We start from the raw sequence: 14,779 nt of genomic DNA, 5'->3' as shown, positions 1-14,779 counted from the left end.
CCGGCTCATCCACAGGACACTGAGCACTCACCTCCATCACTTTATTGTGGGGGACCCCGCGGGATGGAACCTCTGTCCCCCAGAACATGACAGGGCCACATCACCCACCCCCAGGGCACAACAGGGCGTGGCAACGGACCCCACAACTCCAGTGATTTCCCTCCCCAATCCTCTGTGGCTACTTCAAAACACGGGAAGGGCTGGAGAGCCCATTCCTGGGGCTTTCAGGGGTCCCTGTGGCTCCGAGGATCAGTGGAGAAGGCAGATCTGCAGCTCATCCTGGCACTGGAGAGGACTCCAGCACTTGAGTCCCCCCAGATCCCACGCTGGGGGTCCCCCGGGTGTGGAGCCCCCGGAGCTGTGGGCTCAGCTCACGGCCCCCGGCTCCAGGCTCCCGTTGGCAGCTGCTCCCCGCGCCGGGGTGGACGGGGCTGTTTCCTGCGGCTGCTGCTCGTCCCGGGGCTGGTACGGGAGGTGACTCTGCGGGGGACAGGACAGGGACGGGGGTTGGCCGTGGTGGGACACACAGCCCGGGACAGTGTCGCTCCCACACGAATTGGCTGTTCCATGGGATGGGAGCACCAACAGACCGGGAGACATTTCCTCTGGGCTCCTGTTTGAAACCAACGGCTACGGCAAACCGGGGGTCTTCAGTCAGAGCCTGGGAACCCCAAAAGTTGGCTTTCACCCCAGGAGACATGACAGGAGAGGCAGGACAGGGGGGTGGGTGAAATCACCTGTCCCTATGTGGACACCCCAAAGAAGCCTCTGGCTCCAGGCAGGAGGACAGGAGCAAATTTCAGTTATTCCAGTGAAAGACTCCAAAGAAGAAAAGAGAACCCCTGGCCTGGGATGGGAAACAACTCCCCTAAAAACCCCCAGCTGGGATTAAGAGGTTCCAACAGCAGCCAGACATCGCCAGTGTCCCAGACATTCCCAGGACATCCATCCCCAGGACCAGGGTGGCACTGAGCCACCCACAGAGCCACCTCAGGAGCTGGCCTTGGCTGCCACCCCCACCCTGGCACTCCTAATGCCATCCAGACCACGGGCACACCCAAACTCTGGAGCTGCTGTGTGGGAGAGGAGCCTCCCGGGCCTGTCTGCCTGGAAGGAAAAAGAGGGGGGTTTCCTGCTGGGAAAAACCCATCCCAGGGGGGTGGGGGGCAGTCCCTGCAGCCCTACCTGTGCAGGCCCCTCAGCTGGAGGGACGAGGGGCGTGGAGGAGCTGCCCCTGTCCGGCTCCTCCAGCGCCAGGATGTCGATGGGAGCCTCGGCCATGTCCCGCAGGGACGGATCGAGGGTCACAGAAGGGTCAAAGAGCAGAGGGGATGGGGGGCACTGCATCCCATCACCCACCACGTCCAGGTCCTGGCAGGGAAAACAGCAGAGTGGCTCATCAGGAGGGGTCTGAGGAGACTCCAGTCTTCTGAAGCAGCAGGAATGGGAGAAAGGCAGGGAGGAGTGGGCACCACGCCAGTGGGACCCCTGGCCAGCAGCCAGGAACAAACCCCAGGAACCCCCTCTCCTCCTTTCTCATGGAATGTTGGCACTGCTGAGGACAAGGTGTGGGACACACCACCTGGAGCCCAGTGTGATGTGTTGACCCCAAAGTGTCCCTGCAGCACCTGGAATGGCTTTGACAGGGTCCAACCACACCTTTCTGGGGACTCCCAGAGCAGTCGCCCATCTCCAGGTTTCCACCACATTCCCGAGAACCCCTGGAGCAATTCCGGCTCTCCAGAGTGTCACACACATTCCAGGGGATACCTGGAAGAATCCTTGCTCTCCAGGATGTCACACATATTCCTGGAGACCTCCAGAGCAATCCCTGTTTTCCAGGATGTCACACATTCCAGGGGATACCTGGAACAACCACACCCTCTTCTAGGATGTCACACCTCCTCTGCTTGCCCTGACACCACAGATGGGAATGGACAGGCTCTGAGAGCTCCTCCATCTGCCCTCCCTGCCGAGGGGAGAGGCTGGGATTTGTTTTGGCTCCTAAGGGGGTTTGACACGAGGGTGAGATTCCTGTGACTCACGAGTGGCACTTCCCCAGCCTGGCGCGATGTGAGACACAACACAGATGCCCCCAGCAGCTTCCATGAATCTGCAGCATTCCAGAGGGAGCTTGGAACCCTCTCAAAGGACAGGATGAGGGAAAACAGTCCAGTTTTTCCTTTCTAATCCAAAAAATCCACCTCTTGTTTGGACAGAAAGGGGCTGGGATCTGATCTGAGCCCCCTCCCAGCCTGACCCTTTTTGCTGGAATCCTTCATCCATCACCAGACTCCAAAGCACATCCAAGGTTTGCCTCCAACAGCAGCCAAACACTGAGGGGACACCTCGCTCACACGAGCAGCCCCCGTGGATCCTGGTGCTTTGGTTTTACCTCAACGCATTCCTGAGGCTTTCCAGTGTGTTGCCTGCAATGCAGGATGATGCCACAATAATCTGGGGATTAAAATCTTCCCGTTTCCCTCATGCGAGAGAAAATGGGGGTGTGGGGGGAAAATCCTCTTTTTAAGAGGCCCCTAAAGGGATTTCCATGAGCACAGCCATTCCAGAGAACAGCCACCAACATTGCAATAGCCTTCCCAAACATTCCACATTCCTGCATTTTCACAGAACCCAAGGATGCTTTGGATGGGCAGGGAATGTAAAGATCACCCATTCCCACCCCTGCCATGGGCAGGGACACTTTCCACCATCCCAGGTTGCTCCAATCCCCCTCCAATCTGGCTTTGGACACTTGTAGGGATCCAGTGAGAGACCCACAGCTTCTCTGAGCCACCAGTGCCAGGACCCCACCATCCTCACAGGAATTCCTTCCCAATATCCCATCTAACCCTGCCTCTGGTAGTGGGAAGCCATTCCCCCTTGTCTTGGCACTCCATCCTTTGCCCCAAGTCCCTCTCCAGCTCTTTGCAGACACTGGAAGAGGCTCTAAGGTGTCCCTAGAAACTTCTCCTCTCCAGGCTGGACATCCCCAGCTCTCCCAGCCTGGCTCCAGAGCTGTTCCAGCCCTTGGAGCATCTCCGTGGCCTCCTTTGGCCTCTCTCCATCAGCTCTTCCTGTGCTGAGGATCCCAGACCTGGATGCAGCGCTCCAGGTGGGCTCTCAGGTGGGCAGAGGGGCAGCTTTCCCACTTACATCGCTGAACTCCAGGGGCAAACTCTCGGTGGGCTGGAGCTCGGCTGCGCTCAGGTACAGATCGGTGGGAGCAGCTCCCAGCTCCTGGGGGACAGCCAGGACCTGCTCTGGGACGTACATCTGGGGGGGCAGGCGGAGGTGCAGGGGGCAGCAGGGCTCCTCAGAGAGGCTCACGGGCACGGGCTTGTTGCAGGGAACTTCCTCCGAGCCCTGGCACGGCTTGAACAGCGTCTGGTTTGTGTCCTGGCAGATATCTGGGAAGAGGAGGTCAAGGAAAGCAGCACGAGTACAGCCAGAGACACATCCAGAGGGATAAACGCTGAGAAATGCTCCAAATTCCCCCCAAAATGGTGTTAAATCCACCCCCATTTCTCCCAGATCAGGAATCCAGAGCCTAAAGCTGCCCCCCAACTGCCCAGGGATGTGGGTGACATAATTTCCATGATGGAAAACTGGGACAACAGCCACAGCCCCCCCGTGGGGGCTGGGAGATGTGGCTGGATCCCTGGAAACCACTCACAGATACTCAGCTGGATTTCACAAAGGCACAGGATTAACTTTTGTTTGCAGACATCCATGGAAAATGATCAGCTCCAGCCCCACAGGCAGGGAGATCCCAGCACACACAATGCCTTTTCCACAGCCAGGAGTTTAGTTCTGGTATTTCTATCTTCCCACTGCATTTTCCTTCCCAATGGAAAACCTGTTCCTGCCAGAGGTGTAAATGGGATTTCCTGCCTTTAATCCCAAACAGAAACTGCTTCAATTGCATCACACTTGCAGAGTGATCCAGAGGCAGAGGAGCTACAGATCAAAACCCAGATTGTTCTGATCCCATCACCTTCCAACTCCTTCTTCCTCTTCCCACTCCTTCCTCGTCTTCCCACATCCATCCTCTTCTTCCAAGCCCCATTTTGATCCGATCCTCCTTTTCCAACCCCTTCCCCCTCTTCCAACTCCATCTTCTTCTGACTCCATTCCTCCTTTTTGTCCTCTTTCAATCCTTCTCTTCTTCCCACCCCTTTCCTTTCCTTTTCCAACCCCCCCATTCACTTCTTCCAACCCTTTCTTCCCACCTTTCTCCTGTTCCATTTCCTCCCAACCAGGATCGTCCCAACTGCAACACACACCAATGTGAGAGGGAAAAAAAAAAAATCCAAACCTACATAAAACTGGAAAAAGACACCAAGTTTAAGCCAGTTTCTCAAGCTGTCTAGGTTTGAGATTCATCCTTCCCTCCTCTCCTCCCTACTCCAAGGATTTCTAAGGAATCCACTTCCTGGCAGGCTGTGAGGAGCCATAATCCAGGCTGGCAGCAATGTCAGAGCCCAGCCCAAGAGAGAAGGACTTGGGACACCCAAGGGAAGATGTGGTGAGGGAACACAGGGTGGGGAAGGCAGATTTTCATCTCCTGGAGCAACTCCCAGCTCCAGCACTGACTTTACTGGTAGCCAAAAGCACAGATTGCCAAGAGGACAAAAATCCCAGGCTCCATGTGGAGTCCCCCAGCCTTTCCCCATCCCTTTAGTGCCCTGTCACAAACAATCCAGCTCCTGGAAACAAACAGAGCCCAAGAGGCTCCCGAAAAGCCACAGATGTTATCAGATGTTATCAGCTGCCCGAGGAAAAGCTTGTTTGTGTCAGTGAGAGTCAGCTGAGAGCTCCCGCCAGACCCAGCTCTTCCCCTCCCTCCCGGGAGCGCCAGCTGCCAACAGCAGCTTCTCCGGCTGTTTTATGGGATTTCTCCTGTCTTTATTTTGAGGTCTGTGGTGGTTAGAGAGAAACAAAGGCAGCTTCCAGCTCCCACTGCCTGCACAGGGCTGGGGGAGACTGACAACTCCAGGGACAAAGGAAACCCAGGGGGTCTCAAAAACCCAGAATCTCCAAAGAAATCTGAAAGCTCCTCAAGACCCAAGAGCTCCCAAAAAAAAATCATAAACTCCTGCAGACTCAGGAGTTCCCATAAATCCTAAGTTCCCACAAACCCAGGAGTTCCCACAGACTCAGGAACTCTGATAAAACCAAGAGCTCATACAAACCCGGCACCTCCCACAAATCCAAGATCTTCCAGAGATCCAGAAGCTCCTCCTCACCCAGCCCTTGGACCCAAGTGCCAGAACTCGTCCTGACTCACCCCACTGCTCCCTCCTGCAGTTCCAGCCCAGACCTGGACACATCCACTCACTCCCACAAGAGTGGATGGAGCAGATGGAATCCCAGGGCAATGCTGGGGTCATGGATCCCATATTGGGGGTAATCTCTGAGCTGGGGGATCGCAATGGAACTTTCAGAGCCACATCTCCAATAGCTGAGGCTGATTTGGGAAGTAGAACAGCTCGAGGCTGCTCACACATACATGTGAACATTTTGAAGGGTCAGAGAGACTAAGCTGGGCCATAGCAGCTCCAAAAAGGCACAGAACTACCCCTCCAGATCCTCCCAAATATCCCCAAGGCCATGCTCTGGTGTACTCAGGTGGAGGGTAAGCTCTGCTCCCAGGGAACAAGAGGGAAGAACCTCAAGCTTTGTCAGGGGAGCTTCAGGATTTTCCAAATTCATCAGGAGGAATTTCTTCCATGGAAAAGGTGGTCAGACATTAGAAGGGCTGCTCAGGGAGGTGATGGAATCCCCATCCCTGGAGGGGATCCATGCACATCCCTCACAGCTCGGGCCTGCCTGGGTTCTCTGCTCCCAAGTGGAAAGCCCACCCTGTCTGGATGCTCTGGACCCAGGAGGCCACAGCAGGACCACCCCTGAGACCAGCCCAGCCCTTTGTTGCTCCCACACGAATTGGCTGTTCCATGGGATGGGAGCACCAACAGACTGGGAGACATTTCCTCTGGGCTCCTGTTTGAAACCAAAGGCTACAGCAAACCAATGGCCTTGATTCAGGGCCAGGGAGGGAAAAAGGAGGCACAGGCACGGGGCAAACTGCTGGCAAACAGGAATCTGAGTGTGAGGATGAAAGGATACGTGTGAGGCAGTGCCGGGTCAGCGGCAGGGACGGGTTGGAGCATCGCACGTCATCGACAAAGGCCAAGCAGCGCTGGCTGGAGCGGGTGGTGTGTGCCTGAAACCACAGAATGGTTTGGGTTGGGAGAGACCTTAAAGCTCCTTTAACTCCTGTTCCCATGAGCAGGGACACCTTCCACTATCCCAGGCTGCTCTAAGCCACATCTGACCTGGCCTTGGGCACTTCCAGGGATGGGGCAGCCACAGTTTCTCTGGGCACTCTGTGGAGCACCTCCCCACCCTCACAGGGAGGAATTTGTTCCAAATATCCACCTAAACCTCTCATATCTTTGTTTAAAACCATTCCCTCTTGTCCCGTCACTGCCTGTCTATTTAGAACTCCCTCTCCCTCTTTTTATTGTCTCCTTTAGGCACTGGAATGGACTCGCTCAGACCCAGGAGCTCCCAAAAACCTGAGAGCCTTGACAAACCCACAACCTTCCACAACCCATGAGCTTCTATAGACCCAGGAGCTCCCGAAACTCCTCAAGCCTCCAAATACCCTGAGCCCCCTTTTCTCCAGGCTGAGCCCCCTCAGCTCCCTCATCTCCTCAGGAGTTTTCCAGACCCTTCTTGTGCTTCAGTCCCTTCCCCAGCTCCATTCCTTTCTCTGGACTTGACCCTTAATGTCTTTCTTGCTGCGAGGAGCCCAAAACTGACTCCAGCATTCAAGGTGTGGACACCAAGAGCTCCCCCAGACCTGAGAGCTTCTGCAGACACAGGACCTACCACAGAACCAGAAGCTCCCACGAACCCAAGAGCTCCCACAAGCCTCAACAAAACCCAGGAGCTTCTCCAAACCCAGGAAGGTGGCAGCCAGGGCTATCCTCGCAGGAAGGGTGTTACATGGGGCAATCTGCCAGGGCCTGGGGTCACTCCCAGAAAGACAGGAGAGGAGAGACCCATCCAGGATGTCCCCACGGACCTGCTGGGCCGCTCCATCGGTGGCCAGGACCCTGCGCTCGCGGAGCTGCCGGTGCAGCAGAGCCTCCACCCCGTAGCGCTGCCGGTACCGCCGGAGGCACTTGAGCCGCTTCAGGTTCTCCCTCTCCTTGGCCATCAGCCCCTCTGGCCCTGTCAGGAGGCTGCTCCCTGTAGGATAAAAGCAAAGTCAGGAATTTGCACCCACCTGACTGGATTTTTTTGCCATCGAGGGGCCAGATCAGCCACCGAGGGCTTTGAAAGCACAGCTTTGGGTGACGCCTGGCGGTGCAGGTTCCATCCCAAAATTTATCCTGACCTCTCTGCATGCACCAGGAACACTTGGGCCCACAGAGTATTTTTAAAACCTCCTCCAAAAATAATTCAGTCACTCCCGTCCATTGTGATTTCGGCAGCAGAATAGAAACTTGTCAAATTCCAGGTCACTTCTGTGCAAGTTCTGGAAGCTTCCCGCCAGCATTCCTGGTGTAATTACAGGGCAACGCTCAGGATCTGCTTTTCTTTGACTCGTTTGCTAAAAAGAGTTCTGCAAAATTGGTATGTACCAAACTCCTGGTTATTTTTACTTGAGCCTGAGCTGAATTATGGCGTTTTCCAGGATGAGCTATTAAAGGATGATGCTGGAAAAAAAGAGTCCTTTGCTCTGCAATACTTGGGATCAGTTACACAACTCGGTTTTGCCTCTGTTGAACTGGGAATTCCTGCTTCCAAGAGCATATTCTGCATAGGGAGAATGCCAGACAAGGCAGAGGGAAAGCTGCATCCCTGCTAGGGAGGAATATGCCAGTACAGCAGCACTGGTATTACTGGAACCAACTCCTGTCCACACACCAAGGGCCTTACGGATGAATATTTTTTGTTCGTAAAAGGAAAAAACAGGAAATCCCGGTACTAAATAAGCACTTTTGTCTCAGAATTAACATTATAGCTCATTTCCTGCCAATGCTGCAAGCTCTGAAGAGCAAAGAAATGCACAAGCTTTGGAACACCAGTGATATGGATCTCTGGGCACAGGACCAGCACAGAATCATGGAATCAGTCAGCCTGGAAGAGCTCTCCAGGATCAGAGTCCAACCTGTGACTGATCCCTACCCTGTCAACCAGACCACAGCACGTGAGTGCAATGTCCAACTGTTCCTTGAACACCTCCAAGCACGGGGACTCCACCACCTCCCTGAGCAGTTCCAATGCCAGACCACCTTTTCCATAAAGAAATCCTCTTGATGTCCAACCCAAACCTCCCCTGGTACAGTCTGAGGCCATTTCCTCTTGTCTCATTGTTCTGTAGGAGCAGATCCTGACCCCACCTGTCTGCACCCTCCTGACAGGGAGTTACAGAGAGTGAGATGATCCCACCTGAGCTCCCTTTTCTCCAGGCTCAGCCCCTCCTCATGTCTCTCAGTTCTCCAGACCCTTCTCCTTGTGCTCCAGCCACTTCTCTGTGCTCCAGCCCCTCAATGAAACACCTGCTCTGGGCGTGTTTACCCTGCTCTGAAACCTGCCTCTAGAAAAGCCCAAAGCTCCTTTGTTGGCAGATTTCTGTGCACGCCCTCAGGCAGGAGGTCTGTGCTCACCGATGGCCTCGTGTTCTCCCTTCCTGCTGTGCAGGAACCGGCGCTTCTTCTCCTTCAGCAGGTGCTGGAGCCGCTTGAACTGGTCGATGTAGAGGGACTGGAGCCGGATCAGCTTCTCCCTCATGATCAGAGCCACCTCCTCGGCCGTGTACACACCGGCATGCCTGGAAAACCCACAGAACAGGGACTGTTTGGGAGGGTCCTGGAGACTGATCCCCCCCAAAGGGTGTGGGGGCCCCTCGGGTTTGATCCCTGAAGGGTCTGGGGATCCCATGGGTTTTTTCCACTGAAGAGTCTGTGGGTCCCTCAGGGCTGTTCTCCAAAAGGGTGTGGGGGTCTCTCAAGGTGAGCCCCCAAAGATGTAGGGATCCCCCAGGACCAACCTCCCTCAGGGGTGTGGGGTTCCCTCAAGATTGATCCCCCTCATGGTGTGGGGGTCTCCTGGGGTTGTTGCCACAAAGGGTGTGGAGATCCTTCAGGGCTAAACCCCAAACAATGTGGAGGGGTCCCACGGGGCTGTTCTCCTGAAGGGTATGGAGGTCTCTCAAGGCTGAACCCTCAAAGGCTGGGGGAAGTCTCTCAGGATTACTCTTCCAAAGGGTTTGGGGGTGCCTTAGGGCTGATCCCCAAAAGGATTTGGGAAATCCTCAAGGCTTGATTCTCTGAATCTGTGGGGCTCTCTCAAGACTATTATTATGTGGGGGTCCCTCTGGGCAATTCCTCCCCCACAAACAACACTGATGGTATTGGGAACACTCTGAGTTACACCATCAACAACTGATGAGCTGAAATACTCAAATTCAGGCTTTTTAAGAGATTGAATCACCCAGAGAAGCTGCTGAGTGATCCACTCCACTCTGGAAGAGGATGAACAGCAAGTGGTTCCCAGAAAACCCCAGGACCTGAGAGTATCCACAGCCAACAAACCACGTGGGCACAAATCCATGAGAAACCACTGACAGTGTCACATTTGGAACAAAAGCACTGTCCCCTGGAAGCACAGTGAGCCCAGAAAAGGGAATATTTGTGTAGCAGGCAGCAGCCACCATGGAATCCCAGAATCCCAGAATTTGGAAAAGCTCTCCAAGATTGAGTCCAACCTGTGACCGACCCCCATCAGAGCCCTGAGTGCCACATCCAGTCATTCCTTGGACACCTCCAGGGATGGGGATTCCACCACCTTCCTGGGCAGTTCCAATGCCTGACAACTCTTTCCATTAAGAAATTCCTCCTGAATCTCCCCTGGCACAGATTGAGGCAGTTTCCCCTTGTCCTGTCCCTTGTTTCCTGGGAGCAGAGCCAGACCCCCACTTGGCTGCAGCCTCTTGTCAGGGACTTCTGGAGAGCCAGAAGGTTCCCCCCCTGAGCCTTTTTTCCAGGCTGAGCCTCCTCAAAACGTAAGATGGATTTAACTCCCCAACCTACTTGAGGGGATCCTCCTGGTCGCTGTCGATGCTGTCAGCTTCACTGTCAGGGTCTCCACGCCACGTCTGCTCCACGGTGACAGGGTCCTGCTCACAGTCACTCCAGCTGTCCTCATCTGCAAGACACAGGACACTGTCCCACATCCCAGCATGGCCAGGGACACCCTGGAGCTCAGCCCCATGGAGCTGAGCTGGCTGCCTCATGAAAGGGAATTCTCCACCCTAGGAAACAACAGGAAATTCCCCAGCTTGGAACAGCCAGAACATACTGGGAATGATGCTTCAGCCCTCCCAGGAAGCACAGAATTCCAGTGGTACTATTTTGCAGCCCTACTAACATTTCCATGCTAAACCTGCAGGATTTGGGTCTGGCAGAGTGATTTCTCTGCAGGCAAGACACACCAGGCTTTACAAAACTCCAGCTTTTACTCCCAGACCACTGGATCCTTTTCCCACTGGACTGAAGAAGAGATATTGCTGGCTGTCCCCCAGAGGAACAGAGCAGCCCAGCACTCCCTTTGAGTTTGATGCCTTGGAGTGGCTACCTAGAACACAGGCTAGATAATGTTAAGAGAATAAAGTGGGTATTTATTTGAGGCCTTCAATAGACACATCTTGGGCAGTCAGAAGCCTCCCAGAGGCTACAACCAAGATGGACAATGGTCATGAGTTTTTTCAGACAAAAATAAGTTTGGTCCATTTAGATACCAGGGGTTGATCCTCCAATTCAGCTTCAGGTAATGAAGTCATATTCCCCCACAATTCACTTTTGTTCACTTTTCAAGGCCTGAGGCTGTAGGGTGTCCTTGAATTTCAGGCCTAGAGGAACTGTTTTGTCTGACCAAAATGTGAAGACAGTAGCAAACACTTTATATGCAGTTTAGAGTTATGCACTAATGCAGTTCAGGATTCGAAAAACATAAAGGCTAAAACCTTAATGCCTGAGGTTTGATCCTTACCCAGGATGCGGCTGGCCTCGCTCCGGCTGCTCTCAGTGCTCTGGGAGCCCAGCTCTGCCCGGGCGTAGGAGCTCAGCTGGCACAGGAGGGTCTCCCCCACGGGCCCGGGGTTGGATTTCTTCACCTGAGCCTGGAGCGCCAGCGCGTTCCGCCGGGCGTGCTCCGCGCAGAACGAGGTGCTGCGGGACAAACCATGGCTCAGTACAACACTCAGCCAGCCAGGCAAGGAATCACAGAGTAATTCGGGTAGGAAGAACCTGAAACTTGATCTGAGCCCCCTCCCAGCCTGACCCTGTTTGCTCTCCCAGCTCCTGATGCTGGAATCCCTCATCCACCACCAAACACCAAAGCACATCCAAGGTTTGCCTCCAACAGCAGTGCTCAGCAATCTCAGCAGCACCAAACACTGAGGGGACACCTCGCTCACACGAGCAGCTCCCATGGATCCTGGTGCTCTGGTTTTGCCTCAACGCATTCCTGAGGCTTTCCAGTGTGTTGCCTGCAATGCAGGATGATGCCACAATAATCTGGGGATTAAAATCTTCCTGTTTTCCTCATGCGAGAGAAAATGGGGGTGTGGGGGGAAAATCCTCTTTTTAAGAGGCCCCTAAAGGGATTTTGATGAGCGAAGCCATTCTAGAGGAGCAGCCACATTGCTGCAATAGCCTTCCACATTCCTGCATTTTCACAGAACCCAAGGATGCTTTGGATGGGGAGGGAATGTAAAGATCACCCACTCCCACCCCTGCCATGGGCAGGGACACTTTCCACTATCCCAGGTTGCTCCAAGCCCCCTCCAACCTGGCCTTGGACAATTCCAGGGATGGGGCACCCCCAGCTTCTCTGGAAAATCCATTCCAGCGCCTCCCCAGCCTCACAGAGAGAAATTTGTTCCAAATATCCCACCTAACCCTGCCCTCTGGCATTGGGAAGCCATTCCCCCTTGTCCTGGCACTCCACTCCTTGTAAATTGTCTATCCTGCAGCGCATTTAGGCACTTTAAGGTCACAATTAGGTCACCTCTGAGCTTCTCTTCTCCAGAACAATCCCAATTCTCTCAGCCTTTCCTTCTAGGAGAGCTGCTCCATCCCTCTGCTCATCTCGGGGCCTCTCTGACCTCAGTCCAACTGCCCCTGTTTTTCCTGTGCTGGGGGCAGGGCTGGAGGCAGCTCTGGATGCAGAGTTTCACCTGAGCAGGGCAGAAGGGCAGGGAACAACCCCTGGCACCTGGAATCTCTCACAGGGAGCTGGCTGCAGGTGCAGCCTGGGAATGCTGAGAGCCCATCCACCACTGTGGGAACATCACCTCTGGCAAAAGCAGCGGGCAATATAAAGAGCTTTCAGTTAAAACCAGTGAGGTGGGTGAGTTTTTGAGCTCTTCTGCTTCCAAACATTCTCACTGGACTCTGCCTTCCCCATATTTATGGCACAGGGACAAAGGTGGAGACAACCACTGCTCATATCCCAGTAAATCCCTGGAAGCAACGCTGCCATGAGGAATCTGTGCACTGTCATCCCTAACTGCTCCATCCCTTCTATCCCATTCCCACCACTCAAGCATTTTAAAGGCCTAAGGGAAGCAGCAGCACAACCAGGTCAAAGCTCCACAGGGATGTGAGTGGCTGCTCTGGGGATTATCCACTGGCCCAGGCAGAGGGATGTGCTGGGATGAGGGAGGGATGGCACACACGGATCCAGTGCTGGGTCTGGAGCACTGCAGCCACCTTCTGCTGGTCCAGGGCACAGCCCACAGTCCCAAAATGAATCCACAGAGTCTTTCCCCAGCTTAAAAACTCTTTGGAAAAAGGGAGATGCCTTTCAGAAGTAATCTAAATGCAGCTGAAACTGAAGAATCATGGAGTATCTTGACTAGGATGACCAAGTCCAACTCCTGGCCTTAAACAGGACACCCCAAAATCCCACCATGCTCCTGAGTGCATTATCCAAATACTCCTCGGGCTCTGGCAGGGTTGTGAATGTAACCACTGCCTTGAGGAGCTGTTCAAGTGCTCGATTGGAGTGAATTGAGCATTTGAACAGTGCTCAAAAATCCAGAATGAATCTCCCCTGACACAGCTCCAGCCATTCCTTCAACAGGGAAGAGAAAGAAAAACCTCCTCCTGCCTGTTTTAATTCCACAGAGTCTGGAATTGGAGGAAAAACCAGGAGGAAAAGCCACTCACCCATCCTTCTTCTCAGGTTTGGGAGCAGCGTTGGGACAACGCTTCCCATTCTTTGTGGACACATAACTGCACTGCTTGAAGGGAGCATTCCTGTCCTCGAGGATGTGCTTGATGCAGAATTCCTGCCCCTCCAGGCGGGGCTGGGAGCAGGGCCGGGGGGCGAAGGCGCAGGCCAGGGGCTCCTGGGGCCGCGGCACCGGGGTCAGGCGGCCCCGGCTGGTCGGCAACACGTGAATCCGGATCCTGTTCATGCCCACGCTGCAGAGCAAGGAAAGGGAATGGAATAAAACGCTGATAAAATGAAAAGTAGAGGCGAGAAAGGATTTGAATAAAAGTCTGACCCATTCAGGAGAAAATGAGGCTGCTCCTTATGGAGGTAATTCCCAATAATGGTAGAGGGAACTTTTAGCCCTACAGAAATCTGGGGGAGATCCTCTTCTCTCAGTGCACCCCCAGTGAATCTCCTCGGTGCTCCCAGCGCCCATCGCTGCCGCTATCCCGACATATCGCGGTGACTCGTTCTGCCCCGCTACCGGTGTCCATCCACGCCTCCATACCGGTGCGTCCCCGGTGCCTATCCACCCCCAGCCACGGTCTATCCCAGTCTTTTCTCGCCTCTATCCCGGTTGCCCCCAGCGCGTATCCCGGTGCCCTCATGCTGATCTATCCCGGTATATCCCGGTCCATCCCAGCCCCTCTCCCGGTGCCCCCATGCTGATCTATCCCCGCCTCTATCCCGGTACATCCCGGTCTATCCCAGCCCCTCTCCCGGTGCCCCCATACTGATCTATCCCGGTCTATCCCAGCCCCTCTCCCGGTTCCCATCCCGGTCCGTCCCGGCGCCCCCCGCCCGCGCACGTGCTCTGCTGCCGCGCTCCCGCGCATGCGCGCTCCCGCCGCCCCGGCGCCGCCATTTTGTCCGCGGGCGGCGGGCGTGAGGGGCACCCCTGAGGGGCGCCCAGGAAGCGCCGCCGGAGCGGAGAGCGGGATGAAACCCACCCCCGGGACAGTGCGGGACGGGAGTGCCCTGGAGAAGCACTCAGGGGCTGCGCTGAGGGGCAGACCGGGCCCCATGGAGAGCAGGAGGCGCCGCCGCCATCTTACCTCTCTGCCGCCGCGGCCTCCGCGCTGCCGCGCCGTGCACCCGCCCCGCCGCCTCACTGGCCCGCCCGCCCGCCAATCAGCAGCGAGCACGGGGGCGTTCCCGCGTGCGGCTGGCTGAGCTCGCAGTCACTCACCCAGGGAAGAGCCACGCCCCCTATTGTCACGTGAGGGCGGCGCGGCGGGAACGCGACACGTGGACACGGCGGGACCGGGGCGAGTTCCCGGGTCAGGACGCCAAAGGGGGGAAAGGGGGGGAGTTCCGGGCCAGGAAACCGGGGGCGGGGCGGGGAGTCCCGGGCAAGGACACGGGGTGTGTCCTGGGAGGTCATCGCCCCCAAAACCGGGGCGGGGGGCGAGTCGGGACCGGGCGTGGGCTTTGTCTCCGGGTCAGGAGACGCTGGCGGTAGGCTCGGCTTGGTCCCAGA

At 55.5% G+C, this 14,779-nt stretch overlaps 1 protein-coding gene across 4 annotated transcripts; it reads right to left on the bottom strand.

Annotated features, from left to right (window-relative positions):
• Positions 1–27: 27 nt before the first annotated feature.
• KANSL2 (KAT8 regulatory NSL complex subunit 2) lies at positions 28–14,369 on the bottom strand. 4 transcript variants are annotated; one of them, XM_083881195.1, is made up of 10 exons: positions 13,592–14,038; positions 13,251–13,508; positions 11,068–11,246; positions 10,110–10,224; positions 8,685–8,848; positions 7,094–7,260; positions 6,130–6,226; positions 3,157–3,410; positions 1,186–1,371; positions 28–480 (listed from the first exon to the last, which is right to left on the bottom strand). In XM_083881195.1, exons 2-10 carry the CDS (start codon positions 13,499–13,501, stop codon positions 367–369), a joined length of 1,527 nt encoding a protein of 508 aa, XP_083737321.1. In that variant the 5' UTR covers positions 13,502–13,508; positions 13,592–14,038; the 3' UTR covers positions 28–366. The 4 variants fall into 4 exon arrangements, with proteins under 4 accessions (XP_083737321.1, XP_083737319.1, XP_083737320.1 ...); XM_083881193.1 differs by lacking the exons at positions 28–480; positions 13,592–14,038 and adding an exon at positions 14,355–14,369 and having other exon boundaries at positions 617–1,371; XM_083881194.1 differs by lacking the exons at positions 28–480; positions 13,592–14,038 and adding an exon at positions 14,250–14,321 and having other exon boundaries at positions 617–1,371.
• Positions 14,370–14,779: the final 410 nt, after the last annotated feature.

The sequence above is a fragment of the Zosterops lateralis genome, assembly GCF_965231275.1.
Source record: "Zosterops lateralis genome assembly, chromosome: 32".
NCBI classification, from domain to species: domain Eukaryota; kingdom Metazoa; phylum Chordata; class Aves; order Passeriformes; family Zosteropidae; genus Zosterops; species Zosterops lateralis.
The sequence above is the reverse complement of the archived record's forward strand: the minus strand, read 5'-3'. Positions and strand labels throughout refer to the sequence as shown.

Coding starts and splice junctions, on each gene's coding strand:
- KANSL2 (XM_083881193.1), bottom strand. CDS start 13,501: ATGAACAGGATCCGGATTCACGTGTTGCCGACCAGCCGGGGCCGCCTG. Junction 6,227..7,093: donor CCGATGGAGCGGCCCAGCAG/GTCCGTGGGGAC, acceptor CTGTGGTTTCAG/GCACACACCACCCGCTCCAG. Junction 1,372..3,156: donor TGCCCCTGGAGTTCAGCGAT/GTAAGTGGGAAA, acceptor TTTCCCTGCCAG/GACCTGGACGTGGTGGGTGA.